This window comes from Leuciscus leuciscus (genome assembly GCF_965113295.1).
Source record: "Leuciscus leuciscus genome assembly, chromosome: 19".
In the NCBI taxonomy this organism is placed as follows: Eukaryota; Metazoa; Chordata; class Actinopteri; order Cypriniformes; family Leuciscidae; genus Leuciscus; species Leuciscus leuciscus.
In genome coordinates this window covers 36718975-36735982 of record NC_138743.1, presented here as the reverse complement: position 1 = coordinate 36735982, position 17008 = coordinate 36718975, and the positions used below count along the sequence as shown (strand labels likewise).

At 39.7% G+C, this 17008-nt stretch overlaps 1 protein-coding gene across 9 annotated transcripts in view; it reads left to right on the top strand.

Annotated features, from left to right (window-relative positions):
• Positions 1-17008, top strand: part of ptprk (protein tyrosine phosphatase receptor type K) — a 201479-nt gene that overhangs the window by 86726 nt on the left and 97745 nt on the right. For all 9 annotated transcript variants that reach the window (XM_082147819.1, XM_082147818.1, XM_082147821.1 and 6 more), the window contains 3 exons: positions 3309-3390; positions 8759-8874; positions 11893-12067. In XM_082147819.1, the coding sequence (XP_082003945.1) occupies positions 3309-3390; positions 8759-8874; positions 11893-12067 (373 nt within the window). The remainder of the gene's footprint in view (positions 1-3308; positions 3391-8758; positions 8875-11892; positions 12068-17008) is intronic.

Here is a 17008-nt window from a genome sequence, read left to right as displayed (position 1 = left end):
AAATGCTATGATACACTCTTCAATACCCCTGGTATTTTTTTTTTTTTTTTTTTGTCTTGATTGTTTATTTTTTTTGTTATTATCTGTATGTTACCTTTTCTGCAACAAAAAAAAATAATAATAATAATAAAAATAAATAAAAAAATAAATAAAAAAAGCGTTTGAATGGGTGTGGAGGATGTCATTGTCCAGGAAAAGAAAAGTTGACGAAGAAAATAGAGTTTTCAAAGATGATTGGACAGAGGTTATGCGTTCATTTTGCCCCAATCAAGCACGAAGCCATTCTGTTTGATTTGTAACGAGACGCTTGGAGTTATGAAGAGTGGAAATGTCAAACGACATTATGAAACAAAACACAGACATTTTGAACGGCAATATTCACAAAATACAGAGGTACGGACAGCAAAACTACGACAGCTAAAGTCTTCGTATGAATCAACAAATAAGTTGCTAATGCAAAAGGTACCTTATTTTTTCATAAAATGAGTGTTGATTTGTTATGCATGTTTATTAAAACAAGTTTTGTAATAACCAATAGTTCCGGACCTTTGACATTGATGGAAATTCAGATTTGGACCCTTGAATGTAGACTTTGAGAACCCCTGATTTAGAGTCTACATGGAATATGTGCAACTAGTGAAGGCAATTTTTTTTAATATAAATATATATATATATATATATATGTATATATGTGTATGTGTGTGTGTGTGTGTGTGTGTGTGTGGTGACCAAATTGGTTTCAGTTTTGCCTTAGCATTCACACGCAGCCTCATTATTCAGGGCTCTTTAAACGGACTGGTCGTTCAGGAGGAGTTTTGAAACCGCTGACAGTGTTGAAGATGTCTAGTCGTGCGCATCTCTAGTTCAGAGCTGCTTTTGTCCGGCTCTGATGGGATAATTGCTGGAGTGCAGGATGTCACCCAGTCTCCCTCTGTCCTGCTCTCTTCTTTCTCACCTCGTTTTTTTTATCCTATGATCTTTCCCTCTTTTCTCATTTCAGCAATTTTCACTCTTGCCAAAGCCTTTTCCTCAGCTGAGACTCTGTTGAGTCTTTCAATCATCCTCTCTGATGACCACTCACAAACTAGGAAATGTCAGGGAATCTGGGAATAAAATTTGAGATTTTCAAGCCTGGAAGAATCAGTAAAAACTTAAAAGTGATGGAAATTTCTGCACTGAATAGATCTTTTTTTCCTCCACTCACAAAATGCCGCATCAAATATTGCATTAGCTGGATATTGCCGATGTAGAGTAAAGCAGGCATGATAATCTGTTGAAGGGCAACAGTTATTGTTTCAGTTGATTATTTATATCAGTCTATTAATTAATCTATTAATTCAAAATGGATGGATTGTTCGTTCATTCATTCATTCATTCATTCATTCAATGTTTCGGTACTCAAAGGCTAAAAATGTCCAGATGTAGTATCAACACAGCACTGGTCAGATAAAGCAGACAGATCCATCAAACGATAGCAAATACTACATTCAAAATGTAGAAATCTCCTCGACTTTACTGCAAAAATATGCATTCTTTCAATTCAGCCACGAGGTCACGTAGTGACAAATCAGTCTTCTTCTGGTCACATGTCTTCACGTGCTGTGAATTCGCAGGTCAGAGTTCACCAAACACGAGCTTGCGTTTGCGGACTGATGATTCGCATGTGTTTGAATGGAACGGAAAGTGTATTGTGACGATAAACAATAGCTATGTTTCCATCCACCTATTTTTATGTGCATTTTGGAATATTGCATAAAAAGCAATGGATGGAAACGCCAAGATGCACATAAATTCTAAAAGCCCCGAATGCACTTAATTGAGGCAGATCATTATTTTATCCGATAAGAAGACATGCACATAATCTATGATGGAAACACATTTACCGAATATATCCCTCGATGTGCAACAACAAACTCAGGTGATTTTCCCTCAGCAGAGGCTGTGATTGGATAACTGGACAAACCAGCGGACCAATCGCATCTCAGCATCTCAAATGTTGGTTTGGTGGCTCTGAAACGCCTGAGTCAAAGTCTGTGATCAGAATGATTTGGTTTAATTCCCTCCAGAAGCGTCTCACATGATTGTGTTCACGAACACCAGCATTCAACATGACAGCGTTTATTGTCACAGTTTCTTGCCCGATCGCAGCAACTTCCATTTTTAGTCCTGATATTTTGCTGATAGTTTCCCAGGAAGTGAACACATGGGATGGAAACACTGCAAGTGTTTTATGCCATATTCCAACTTTGAATGGAAACATTGGTGCAGGATTGTGACGAGATTCTGCATATACGATGGCTGATCAGCAGAATTACTGTACGAGCGAATCCCATAGGATTAACTTGAGCAAGAGAGCGAGCGAGAGAGAGAGAGAGAGATATAACGGCATTCAGCCAGAACACTTTTGAAGATTTACATCATAATCGGCTCATAAGCATTACTGACCAAGAGCGGCCCTGAGATTTGCTTTGGAAATGTCAGAGGCATTTTAAGAGAGATCAGTTTAAAGAGCTAGAAGAAAATGTCTATCAGTATTCCCTGGCTCAGACTGCAGATGGCCTCGCTCTAATTGAAACGGCTTCTCCTCTGTCCTGGCCTGATACGGACGGGTCACTTTCAGATCACAGGCTTAGCGCTCCAGGCTCCATCGCTGCGATCTTGACGCCATGGCACGACATTAAAGGTTCATTAGGAAAGAGCTGTACAAAAGCCAGACCTTCACGTCGAGGCAGAATACTGAGCGAATTCAACATTCAGTCGTGCTTCAGTTCAATAATGAAACCTAAGACTGACCTCGCCATTCACAGGCTTTTCACTGTCCGCCTGTGGCTGCTTGCTCAGGAAGATTTCACTCCCGGAAGCGAGCAATTGTTTGGGAAAAGCTGTTTTGTCTTTGGAGATTAACAGAATTAGATTTGGCGCTTCGTTGTATATAAACAGGGACTATCTGACAGCTGTAAAGAGCTCAGGAGAACGAGTCCAGAGACACAGAGGACGGGGAGAATAGAGGAGAGATAATGCTGGTGGATGCTGTAGATTAACAGCAGATTATCAACCCAGGAGGAGTTTTCTAACACATGGGTCATTTCATCTCAGAGATGTATAACAGGGCTAGATTACATTTGTTAAAAAAAGAGCGTGTACTTTTTTTAAGTGCACTTTAGTTGCCTTTTATTTCATTAATGTTATTTTATTTGCAAGAGCAGTTTTTTATAGGGTTAGGGTTTGGTTTATTCATTGGTTCATTGATTGGTTCAGCTGTATGAAGTGAATGGCAGCTCATCTAAAAGACACCTTTCTCTGTGCAGGTGATTTTCGAGGCGGAGGTGACGAACGGCAGACGAGGTTTCATTGCCATCGATGACATCCAGGTGCTCAGTTACCCGTGTGGTGAGTCAGCAGAAACAGCACGTGTGTGTGTGTGTGTGTGTGTGTGTGTGAGGTCTAGAAGTCTAGACTGGTAAGAACGTTCAAACCCTGCACCCCTATTATTTAAAGCAGCTGTAATTTCCTAAAAATCACACGCTTCAGGAAGTCAAACTATAGCTGTCTTATAACTGACTCTTCTTACTACACTGGGACAGTATTTTAAAGACCCCATGAAATCAAAATCCATGATCATCCATATGAAATACTCTAATACTAAAAGATGACTAGCTAATGCAGACTTTTAGCAGATATACACAGGCAAAATGAACAACGTTTAAAATAAAATAAAAAATTAACTGGAATAACATTTCCCTGTTTTTACTGTATGTGTGATCAAATAAATGCAGCTTTGGTGATCAGAAGAGATTCCCAACCCTACACTTGTGAATGGTAGTGAGATGGGGCCAGGGATACAGACTCAATATGAAATAGTCTTTTGATCAATGTTTAAAAGTGAAATATTTTCAGGGAATGAGTGTTAATCACGTGACCATCACGGCGGCAGCGGGACGTGTGTTTATGGGCACATCAGCAGTAAAAGAGCAGCGCGATCAATAAATGATCAGAGAGGACGCATGAGCACAAACACAGAGATGGAGCTGGAGCAGATCCTCTGAGCACTGAAGTTCGTCTGATATATAATTAGCCCTTATTGCACGCCAAGTGCTGCTCTTAACATGCAGCGTTTAGGGGTCAAGTGACACACATCAGCAGACACACACGCGCCACACTTCAGCACTCCAAATGTCAGCAATGTACATATCATTTTAAGTGATTAATATTTTGCCATCATCTCTCCAGGTTAGCGCTAGTCTTACGCGTCTGTCAGGCGCATCCGCTGGGATCAGAGCTTAGCCATGATAATATAACAGGTATTCCCAATTAACGGCAAGTCCATGGGAGCACAGGGATTACTGCCACTCCAACATGGATTATATTCCCTCTGAACGCTGCTAATAAAGCTTCCCGCTGATCACGAGTGACATCTTATTAAAACGATGCAGGATGAGAGGGAGATGAAGGAGGTTTGTTGCACGGAGGATGTTTGCGGCGCTAAAAGAGCATTTCTTTAAGGCACTCTAGTGAATGTGATGCTTTCTGTTCCCAAAGCTGTTTCAGCTCATTTGGCACAGCTACAGTCCAGCCCGACACCTAGCAAAGATCCGCTGCTCGTACCAGATCAACACACACGCTAGATTTCCTCTCACACTACGTCAGTTTCAGTACAGAAATAATGAAATACTCTGCATTCGGTAGTTACTTATGTCTATAAAAATTGGTATGTTGAAAATGTATAGAAATAAATCTGATCTTTCATACAGTATATTTAGCTGCTGATAACTAAAGGACACAAAACTCACATTTTAGACAAGCTGCTGTACCTTTAAGAGCATGTATGTAACAATGGATGGATGGGTGGATGGATGGACGGGGTGGATGAGTGGATGGACGGGTGGTTGGGTGGATGGATGGACGGGTGGATGGACGGATGGATGGACGGGTGGTTGGATGGATGGATGGATGGATGGGTGGATGGACGGGTGGTTGGGTGGATGGATGGACGGGTGGTTGGGTGGATGGATGGACGGGTGGATGGGTGGATGGACGGGTGGTTGGGTGGATGGATGGACGGGTGGATGGATGGATGGACGGACGGACGGGTGGTTGGGTGGATGGATGGGTGGATGGGTGTGTGGATGGTTGGATGGATGGACGGACGGGCGGGTGGATGGGTGTGTGGATGGTTGGATGGATGGATGGGTGGATGGATGGATGGATGGATGGGTGGATGGACGGGTGGTTGGGTGGATGGATGGATGGTTGGATGGATGGATGGATGGATGGGTGGTTGGGTGGATGGATGGATGGATGGGTGGTTGGGTGGATGGATGGATGGATGGATGGATGGGTGGATGGGTGTGTGGATGGTTGGATGAATGGATGGACAGATGGTTGGATGGATGGATGGTAGAGGTGGGAATCTTTAGTCACCTCACGATCCGATCCGATTCCGATTCTGGAGGTCACGATCCGATTCCAGATCGATTCTTTATCTACTTTTCCCCCCTTATTAATTCATTAGTTTACATAAGTAATTAAGTACTTTTTTTAAAATAATTACAAATTAAAAAAAATCATTAAAACAGTTGTATTTTAAGAATTTTAAACTTATATAACTTCAAACCATACAAGCAAGTAGCAAATAATAAAGAGGAGCAAAGAAACATGGCAAACAACAAACAAAGAGTGCTTTCAGTATTTAAGATTATCTGAACATTTTCCATTCAAGAACTGTGAGTGATTTTTCTTCATCGTACTTTTGTATTTTACTATGACATAGACTGCGGGAGATCTATTAAGCTGCATTCACGCTCGGATCTCTTTTGAAATATAAGAAGTAATGTGGTTTGTCCTGTCCGTTTAATCCCTTAAGACATAACTGGCTGTGTTTACGTTCATTTTGCACGAGTATATTAAACCACTTACACGGAGTCGCACAGCCGCTTGCGCGAGCAGTCTCGTACACAAACAAAGCGTGCGTCAGCATTTAAAATTTAAAGCAGCCTTCTGTTAGTGAGATTCATATTTTAAATATATAAGTCCACTGCATTCCAAACCACATAAATGATGACTTCGTAGAGCATTTGTAAGGAAAATACAGACGGGCGAGACAGCACACTTTAAGTGTAACATCAAAACAAGCGCGCGTCTCTCACAGTGCATCCTGTGCAATGAAGCCTGTGAATGTCCTTGTAATTCGCTTCAACCTTTCCGAACTTTATGAAAGATTATTTTACGGAAGGTTCGAGTTGTGTGCGTGTGTGAGGAATTGTTAGCAAGCAGAAGACGGGTGTTTCTAAAGCAAACTCGCGTCATCGCACATCTGGTAAAAAAACTAAGCTCAGAATCGATTCTGAAATTCTCAGAATCGATCCAGAATCGTTGGAGAGAGAATCGCGATGCATCGATGGATCGATTTTTTCTCCCACCACTAATGGATGGATGGATGGGTGGTTGGATGTATTAATGGATGGATGGATGGGTGTGTGGATGGATGGATGAATGAATGGACAGATGGTTGGGTGGATGGATGGACTGGTGGTTGGATGTATGAATGGATGGATGGATGGGTGGATGGGTGTGTGGATGGTTGGATGAATGGATGGACAGATGGTTGGGTGGATGGATGGACGGCTGGATGGGTGTGTGGATGGATGGATGGACGGGTGGTTGGATGGGTGGATGGGTGTGTGGATGGATGGATGAATGGATGGACGGATGGTTGGATGGGTTAGCATATAGATGAGCTCAAAGCTGCTGATATGAACTAAAGGACACAAAACTCACATTTTAAACCGTTTTTAAACAGGCTGCTGTACCTTTAAGAGCATGTATGTAACAATGACTTCTGTTATGATTGAACGATTTCTAAGCATGCCAAATAAGTTACAGAGCTCATAATGAAATGTAAATGTCATTTATTTTCTGTAAATGTTATGGAGGGACTGGAGAGGATATTTTAAGTTGTCACTCTTATTATAACACTGTAAAAAAAAGTGACATTTTTTAAGTACAATCAACTTAGATGTTTAAGTAATTTCATTTTTAATTACATTAAACTGACTTAAAAAATGAGCTGAATCTTGAATAACTTTAACTAAAAAAGTTGAAAATTTAAAGGAATGTGAAAACATATGTTGTCATAACTTATTGATTATATCTTTTTTTACAGTGAAATAGCAAGACAAATTCTGTTTTCCATCATATGAACCTTTGTAATATTATCGGCAGTCACATTTAACAGAAGAGAAAGCCTAATAAAACGCAAGCATGTGAGTGTGTGTTCATGTGACTTCATGCTGAAACTCATATGAGATCTGCAGCTTGTCCTCTCGGTCTGCTTGTAACCACACACCTGCGTAATGGACACGAGACACTAAAGAGAGCGCGGATGAAAGACTGTCAGAGAGGACGAATCCACAGGTGATTTCTCTCTCAGAGACACCTGATGCTGCTCTAGGCTTTTGGTTCATGGATTGCAACTCATTATTGGAGAATTATCTGAAATAAACGGGGAAAAATGAGTGCGGATATATACTTCCAGAACCGTTACAGTCATTACCTTCCTGTGGCAAACTACTGTTACAGAAGAATCATGTAAATACTCAGACTGTCCTATCCAGAGTGTCTTACAGTACACATGATCTCAGGTAAAGAGTCTTGATTGAGGACACAATGGTGATAATTCAGCCGCCTCGAACTAGGGATAGTCGATATACCGGTAGACACGATTAACTGGTAGAAATTTGTCAACTGGTAGAGATTTTGGACTATCGTCTCTATCGCGGTTACACTGACGTGATGTTGCTGTCCTGTGCCGTCTCGAAGCCTTGCGGTCTAAAAACAAGTGATTTTAAACTGTTCAAGCGCAACAAGAAGCAAAAGAGGACTCAAATCGGTAAATGCGTGCGCTGTTTTTGAGCGCACACACCTGAAACACGCACACATAAAGCCGCTGCTCATACAGAGCGTCAGTACTGAACATAGAAATACACACGGATACACACCTGTCAAAATGGCCGTCTTTGTGAGTATTCTCATAAACACAGTTGTTTATGTCTTAAAGGTGCAGGAAGCGATTTCTGAGAAACGCTGTTGATATCTGAAATCACCAAAACAAACACCCCATCCAAAAAGGATCATACCCATTATGTTGATAGCTCCGCCCCCAAATTCACAAACACGTTATGCACAACAGGCCCCTCCCCCCTCATGAATGGACACGCCCCTTACTACTTGTAAAAGTGTGTTTTGGGGTTCGGTCCGATCTACTTTCAACAGTGATTCTCAAAGTCGTTTACTGCACCAAATGAACGTAAATGGTTGAGAAGAAAAACGTTTTATTATTTTTTTACTTATGCAAGTTGGGCTAGTATTACTATTTTATGTGATTTTGAAATTGGTGATGAGATTTGTGAAATTTCAATTAAATGTTTATATCATAAAAACTTTATTTAAAGTAAAAATAACTATATTGTGATATATCACTATCGAGAAATAAAATTATTCATATTGTGATGTAAGATTGCGGTCACATCGCCCACCCCTACCTCAAACCTTCAACCACCCTGCCGCATCACCCCAAAAATAGACCATTCATTTCACCTGTAACCATCAGTGTGTTAAACGCTGTGTGTACATCTGTATGTGTTAAACGCTGTGTGTACATCTGTATACTTGCCTGTGTTGGGAGTGTTCACCACTGGTTTAGTATTCTGGTGTTTGAGAGCTGTAATGTCATGCATTGCTGTCTTGTCCTTCATTGCAGATAAATCCCCTCACTTCCTGCGTTTGGGGGACGTGGAGGTGAATGCCGGACAGAACGCCACGTTCCAGTGCATCGCCACGGTCCGGGACGCGGTTAACAACAAGCTCTGGCTGCAGGTGGGCACTGAGAACACACACTCAGCTGAACTGAAGCAGTTCTCAGTCTGACACATCAACACCAGCTTAAGCATACTTTTAAAAGAGACTACTTATTACGAAAACAACGCACTTTAAAACCATATACTCAATTGCAAATTTAATGTATAGTTTGTAATGCATCTAAATGGAAATGCATTATAGTTTAAATTTATATTAAATGAAATTAGCTGAACTTTTAGTGCTTTTCGACCCATGCTTTTAGTACATATTTATATATAATTTCATAATTACTTCTATTGTCTTTGAAATCTGGTTAAAGTACTGACGTCAAGTCAAGTATATTTGTATAGCGCTTTTCACAATACAGATTGTATCAAAGCAGCTTCACAGTATTAAATTAAAATAGTACAACAAGGTTTGTTTCTAGTAGAATTTATTGATTGATAAAATTAAATTAAATATCCCCAAAATATCCCCACCTGAGCAAGCCAAAGGCAACAGTGGCAAGGAACCGAAAAACTCCATCAAGTGACCTAATGGTGTCCTAAAACTCCATCAAGTGACCTAATGGTGTCCTAAAACTCCATCAAGTGACCTAATGGTGTCCTAAAACTCCATCAAGTGACCTAATGGTGTCCTAAAACTCCATCAAGTGACCTAATGGTGTCCTAAAACTCCATCAGGTGACCTAATGGTGTCCTAAAACTCCATCAAGTGACCTAATGGTGTCCTAAAACTCCATCAAGTGACCTAATGGTGTCCTAAAACTCCATCAAGTGACCTAATGGTGTCCTAAAACTCCATCAGGTGACCTAATGGTGTCCTAAAACTCCATCAAGTGACCTAATGGTGTCCTAAAACTGACATGCATTTGTGGTAAGCTTAAATATACTTTAATGTCATTTCTATTGAAACCTGTATGTCATGTATTTAAATATATTTGTAATTGCACATGAAGTTGCTATTTTGTACATTTAAAATATATTAACTTCAAATTCAATATTGGATACAGTTCACATTATAATCAGGTACTTTTCATGTGCTTTAGTATGTTAGTCAACACATCAACTTGAGTGAACGTCTATAAAGCATGACAGAAATGATTCAAACGTAATTATTTAAAATGTGCTTTAAAGTAAAACTTTAACTTGACATTATAACAAGAGTCCACTTTTAAAAAGATGTCAAGAAACACAGTCATGAAAGTGTCTCTATAAATGCACTTAAGCGGCCTTTTATTTCATTCATATATTACGGTTACACTTTATTTTGATGATTTACTTTAGACATTCTACTTACTATTACTTGTAAAATAAAATAAAGTGTTAGTAGATATTAATCAGACAGTCTTATAATTCTCATATTCCAATAAGAGCTAGTTGACACGTAGTTGCAAAGTTACTTGTACTTAGAATGTCTAAAGTAAAGTAGACCATTGAAATAAAGTGTTACCTATATTATTTGCAATTACAGTAAAAAATAAAAATAAATTTGAATCATATTTCCCCCTGCAGTTGTTTTTTGTGGGTGTTTGCGACCCGCCGTTGGAGGACCATTGAACTAAAACTGCAGTCGAGCTTTAGATCAGAGATGGGATTCACCCTAATTGGCGGGGAATGTCAAGTTCAGGATGTGCGGGAGCAAACAATTCGGCTGTTTTTAAGTTCGATGTCACTATACTCAAAGAATTGCATCATTTGTGGAAACTATATCGCATATTCATGGTCAACGGGTATATATAAGCACACTTACTAATCAAGCAGCGAGAGAGAGACTCGGGGTTCATTACAGCAGAGCCTGTCACACAGAGAGAGTCTCCTCAAATCTTCCCACTTTATTCATCCCGAAGGAAAATCCTGCTCTCCTAATGATGTGTGTGTCAGCAGGGTTTTCATGTGTGTGTGTGTGTGTGTGTTGAGGTGAAGCCCTGTGATTGTGATTAACTAATGAGAGGGCTTCACATGCAGAGAAGATTGAAAGAGGAAGTGCCTGACAGTGCGTCGGAAAAGTGACCTTTTCTGCTCTGATACACGAGGAGGTGAAGAAATGAAGGAAAGCAAGCAAGTGCTGGTGTCTTCTGACTAATAGGAGATGTCAGTGTTAAAGGGGCTAATGAATGATCCTCTGTCGCACACGCACACACACTTCACTCACTCAGATCGCCTGTGACACTGACTGCCGGCGCTTCTCCAGTCGAGCAGATTACAGGAGAACAAGCCTGAACGCTCAGTCCTGCTGGTGCTCTTGTGAAGTCAAGTCCCAAATCCAGGAGTAGCACCCTAGGAAGGTGGCATAGTTAGACATGCTACTTATACTTACTCCAGTAATAACAATAAATTATGCATAATTACAAGCAGCTATCCCTAAACCGAACCCTATCCCTGTAACCTTAACCCTGTAGTAAGTACATGGAGTTCATTATAATAGTACTCTGTACTTGTTTGTGTAATTACACTGTAACTACATCTCCTTAAAATAAAGTGCAACAACTACTTGTTCACTTTCCAGGGAAAAGGAATAGAAGAGCATTTACTGTAAACCATAACTGGGATATGGGATACAGATCCTCAGTAAACATCACAGACTTCAGTTAACCAGACTCACTCTAAAGCATATTTTAGTAAGCATAATCCAAAAGCTTAAACAATCAAAAAGCATCCTGTGAAAACCGCTGCATTATAATGGAGATGGTGCTTTAAAACCTTTTAGCGGCTTAATTTTTGTGATATCAACTTCAAATTTGGAACTCAACGTGGTTAGGCGTATGGCGTTGATTATTGGTCCAGATTATTTTGTAAAATATGTATTTTTGATCAAATAAAAAGCTTATTTAGTTCAGTACATTTGCTTTACAGTAGACTTAAAAAAATTAAAATAAACAAGCATAAATCTGTATACCAAAGACATTGATGAACTCAAGTTAAAGCACATGGAACATTGTGAATATTGACACACTTTTGGTGAGTTATGACGTCTGAAGCCTTTATAATGTTGAGGAAATTACTGAATTATTACTTGCTCTGTTGCCATGTATAGCGGCGTAACGGAGAGGACATTCCAGTGGCGGAGAAGAAGAACATCAACCACAGGAAGTTTGCGGCGTCCTTCCGACTGAGAGAGGTGACCAGTCAGGACCAAGATCTGTACCGCTGCGTCACCCAATCAGAGAGAGGCTCCGGCGTCTCCAACTTCGCTGGGCTCATAGTCAGAGGTAACGGCTTGCTTTGGTTTTATGCTGTCTTTGTCATTTTCTCTAGATTAGAGAAACTAGGGCTGTGAAACTGACGATTAATCGCCAATAATCTCATCCAAAATAAAAGTTTGTATTTACATAATATATGTGTGTGTACTGTGTATAATTATTTTATATAAATACACACACATGCATGCATGCATATATTTAAAGGGATACTTCACCGTTTTTTCATATTAAACTATGTTATTCCCTTAACTAAGACGAGTTGATACATACCTCTATCGTCTCAGTGCGTGCACTAAATCCCTCTGTCTTGCGGCGAAACTTTGTTAGCCCAGTTAATTTAATATGGGCCAAGCAGAGAAGCTACCAAACACCTCCACGTTTTCCCTATTTAAATACAGTTACTCGCGAAGTGTAACTCGACCTAGAACGGTGACACAAAACAAAACGTTGCGCTTTTCTAAGCGTGTAAAATGGATAACTATTTTGTATGGCGGAATACCATAGCAAGTGCTTGTAAGCACTTCGACTTGGCGCAGTAATATCTTCACTCGTGAAAAATCCTCTCACCGGCCCCCGCTCCCTCTAGTGAAGATATTACTGCGCCAAGTCGAAGTGCTTACAAGCACTTGCTATGGTATTCCGCCATACAAAATAGTTATCCATTTTACACGCTTAGAAAAGCGCAACGTTTTGTTTTGTGTCACCGTCCTAGGTCGAGTTACACTTCGCGAGTAACTGTATTTAAATAGGGAAAACGTGGAGGTGTTTGGTAGCTTCTCTGCTTGGCCCATATTAAATGAACTGGGCTAACAAAGTTTCGCCGCAAGACAGAGGGATTTAGTGCACGCACTGAGACGAGAGAGGTATGTATCAACTCGTCTTAGTTAAGGGAATAACATAAATTAATATGAAAAAACGGTGAAGTATCCCTTTAAGAAAAATATGTTATTTATATATAAAATATTTATTTTTATATATAATATAAACTATGTATAAATACTGTACAGTATATATATATATATATATATATATATATATATATATATAATATTTTATATTATATTATATTTCTTAAATATATACTTGCAGATATTTCTTAAATATATGCATGCATGTGTGTGTGTGTGTGTGTGTGTATTTATATATACAAAACAATTATACACCGTACACACACATATATTATGTAAACAAACTTTTATTTTGGATGAGATTATTCACGATTAATCGTTTCACAGCCCTAAACGGATAGTTCATACTCTATATTCTAATTTGATGAGTCTGTATTTATTTTGTGAATGTGTTACAAAGGTGTACAGAGTTGATTATTATCACATATAATAAGAGATGCACTGATATGGAAATTTTGGCCGATACCAATAACTTATAATTCTTTGTATTTGAAAGCCGATAACCACTATTTTGGCTGATAAATCTAAATCCATTTTTTGTGTTTTTGAGAGAGAGAGAGAGAGAGAGAGAGAGAGTCTGATTACAAAACCATTAAAATCCATGTCCCAAGCACACGATTATAATGATGAACTCATTATAATTTTATGTAGCTTATATGACAGACTTGCATGTTGCACTTTACTGTATTTTCCTTTTTTGAAGTGATTCCCATCATATTTCAAGCAGTTCAAAACAGTTCGCATCTGAAGAGTCTCAGCTGAAGGAAATAATCCATTATTTATCAGCTTTTATACGTCGGCCAAATGTTCTTATCGGGCCGATAACGATAACATTAAAAATGAGCATATTTAAACTAGTCTATAAAATCACAGCCTTTTATTCATTAAATCCACGATAAATGCACGATATATCGGCCGCCATATCGGTATCGGCCGATATATTGTGCACATATCGTGGATTTAATGAATAAAAGGCTGTGATTTTATAGACTAGTTTAAGGCCTTCCCACCCGAAGTCAAGAAGACACAGCCATGGCTACAGCGACCATCTGCTTATTTAAACGCTGCTAAATAATACAAATGCATTCATATTTGAATGACCATTGGGCGCACAATGCCATATTAATATGCACAACCTGTTTACGCAAACAAATGTCGCTGGGTGTTTCTTGGCGACCTCTCCCGAACCCGAGAGCGTGCGGAAGTGCTGCTGTGTTTGGTCCCGTGTGCAGATGCGACTCTGAGAGGAGTGCGATAGTTAGCGGCGGCCGGAGGGCAGAAGGGCCGGTTGAGTCTCAAGCGCTCTGACAGTTCAGATATCTCCACCACACTTCCCCAGCTGACATCCTGCTACACGGATACCAAAGATGCTAATTTCAGCGGAAATTTTTGGGCCATGGATTTGTGCGTGCGCTAATGGGAGCTGGCACGGAGTTGCCTATTGTCGCGCGTGACCCCGGGCTAGTGCTTTATTAGCTCCCGCTCTCCCTAATGCGGGGCGACAGCGGGCCCTCACGGCTGTTTGGGGCCGCTTTGTAACAAATGGAAATTTCAGTGGCAAATTCTTACGCTGGAGAAGGATCGATCTGTGTGTCCTCCAGCTGTAGCGAGAGAGATGGAAGAGGGCAGACAACAGTTGTGGCCTCGGCGAGTTTAGCCCAGGGTCTGGAGTAATGACATTAGCCTGCTCTCGCTTGTAGGGAATAAACTGAATTGACAAGACGTGTGCTGTGAAATAGATTCAAACGCAAACAGTCGATAAGCCGCCCTGTTTTTATTGGATACCAGTGGTTTGGAGAGCGTTTCCCTGTGCAGCTGCAGAAAGACCTCGCTCTTCAAAACTGCACTTCTAATTGAAACTGGAAGGCTTTTGGTTTTTTGAGCCCGACGTCACAGTAGAAAAGCGTCTGTCTACTTTAAAGTCCTCATGTACTAATAGACCAGGACCTTGTGAGATAATGAAAAGCTGAGAATGAATAAAATGGAATGTAACTTTTGGGCTGTACAATTTTCTCTGCTTTTTGCTTAAAAATATTGCTTTTTTATGAAAATCACATTCATGTGTTGGTAAAAAAAGAATGCGTAAAGATAGAATACCTTTTTTTATATATTCAGATGTTCATTCAACAAAATATTCTTGGGGTCATGAAACTTTTGTGAAAATGGTCAAAAACGCAAGCAAAAAAAAAAAAACGCTGGCAGGGAAAGAGTAAACCAAAACAATCAAAATAAAAAATCTGTTTACATGCATGTCATGTGACCATTAACTAAATATCAGAACATCATGAACTAGAGGTCTTCTCGGGTCCTAAAAACTGTACCCGACCCGAATCGACCCGAATCACTACTTACCCGAACCCAACGTGCATAAATTAATTTTATTTTAAGAAAAACCCGACCCGAGACAGACCCGATAAAATTAGACCCGAGTCCGACCCGACCTGACGCCATTTCCTTTAGAACCCGACTGGACCCGAACGTAAACGGCATTTACATTGTGCACAGCCTGCAGCCCTGCGTTTCAAATGCACTTAACATAGACGCGCAAGTAGGCCTATGCTCTGAAGTGCTGAAATGTCAATCACACATCACGGTAACCCATTACATCCTATAAAATTTGGCATAATGTTATTTACCGGACCATACGATGATTAACATTAGAACCACCACAGGGTAAAATTTACCGATGGCTGTTTTTCAAATGTAGCCTATAACAGATTTTCAATAAAATATCCAAAGTCTCCCAGTCATTGACTTTTACTAAAATTGTGTTATTTAGCCTACAATCCCGTTGTTAAAAGGTTGTTTAGATAAAACCAGATTAAAAACAAGGCATTAGAACCGCCATAGCAGGTCAAATACCATGTAGGCATATGTCTTTATTTTTGCAACTTTTCTTTATTTGAGCAACGTGTCTGCTTACTGTAAACAGTCACACAACGCACGTTCAAAATAAGATGTTTTAGCCTACTCATAAATGTTCAAACTTTGGATTAATTATAAAAAAAATGTTTGCAATTTTTATCGTTTATTGTTTGCTGCTATTTATTCAAGTCTGCCCGTTTCCTAAAGAAAATTCCTATCTATAATGTAGCCTAATGGATTTTATTTTTTTTTCTGATTACCCCAAGTTTATTGGGGTTGTTCTCTTATTCAAATTATAAATTATATAACTAAGCAAATTAATAACTGAGTAAATAAATGCGGAGGCAACCGTGCTTATAGCCCATTGCACGTAGAAGCGCGGATTCGCTCTCTCACTTAGAAAAAGTGAGAGAACGGTGTCATAGAGTTGTTTTAAATAATGCAATTTTGTTAAATGCCCAACATGGTTTGGGTCTTCTCGGGTCCATTTGGAAAAAGCATATTTATTTTAAATTACCCGAGACCCGAGGCCACTAATACCGAACCCGACCCGTGTCCGAGACATTCGTCTGAGTTTTGGACCCGAAACCGCTCGGGTCTCGGGTCGGACCTCGGGTTTTCGGATCCAAGTGGACCCGTGAAGACATCTATCATGAACATCATGAATGAGTCTGTTACAATGATGAAGGTTCCAAAGAGTCCGAAAGATTCCAAATACTAAATAATTTAATGATCAAATAAACTCAGAATAATCCAGCATGTGCAAGAGCCGAGGAAACACAGGAACTGAAGAATACACTGATTACAAACTCAAATACCATCGGCTGTCATGATTAAACCAAACAGACAGGTGGCGGGAAAATGAACAAAGACAACAGGAAATAATGAAGCAAACTAAAAGTCCTTGAGAATGAAAACTAAACTGAGAGTTCGTGACTGTTTCATTAAATTACTGAAATATTAACTTAAAATCTCCAGAAGATGTTTTTCTTTGGAAAGTTTGGGAAGTCTGTGATAGACCAGTTTTTTTTTTTTTTTTTTTATCTCCAAAGAATCGTACAGTCAAATCCAGAACGTTATGCATCCAAAAGTGATGTTTAAGATGTTGGAGAAACCACAGATTCTCCCCAGTGCAGTTGTGTTTGTGCTGGAGTGAGACGTGAGAGACGATGATTGT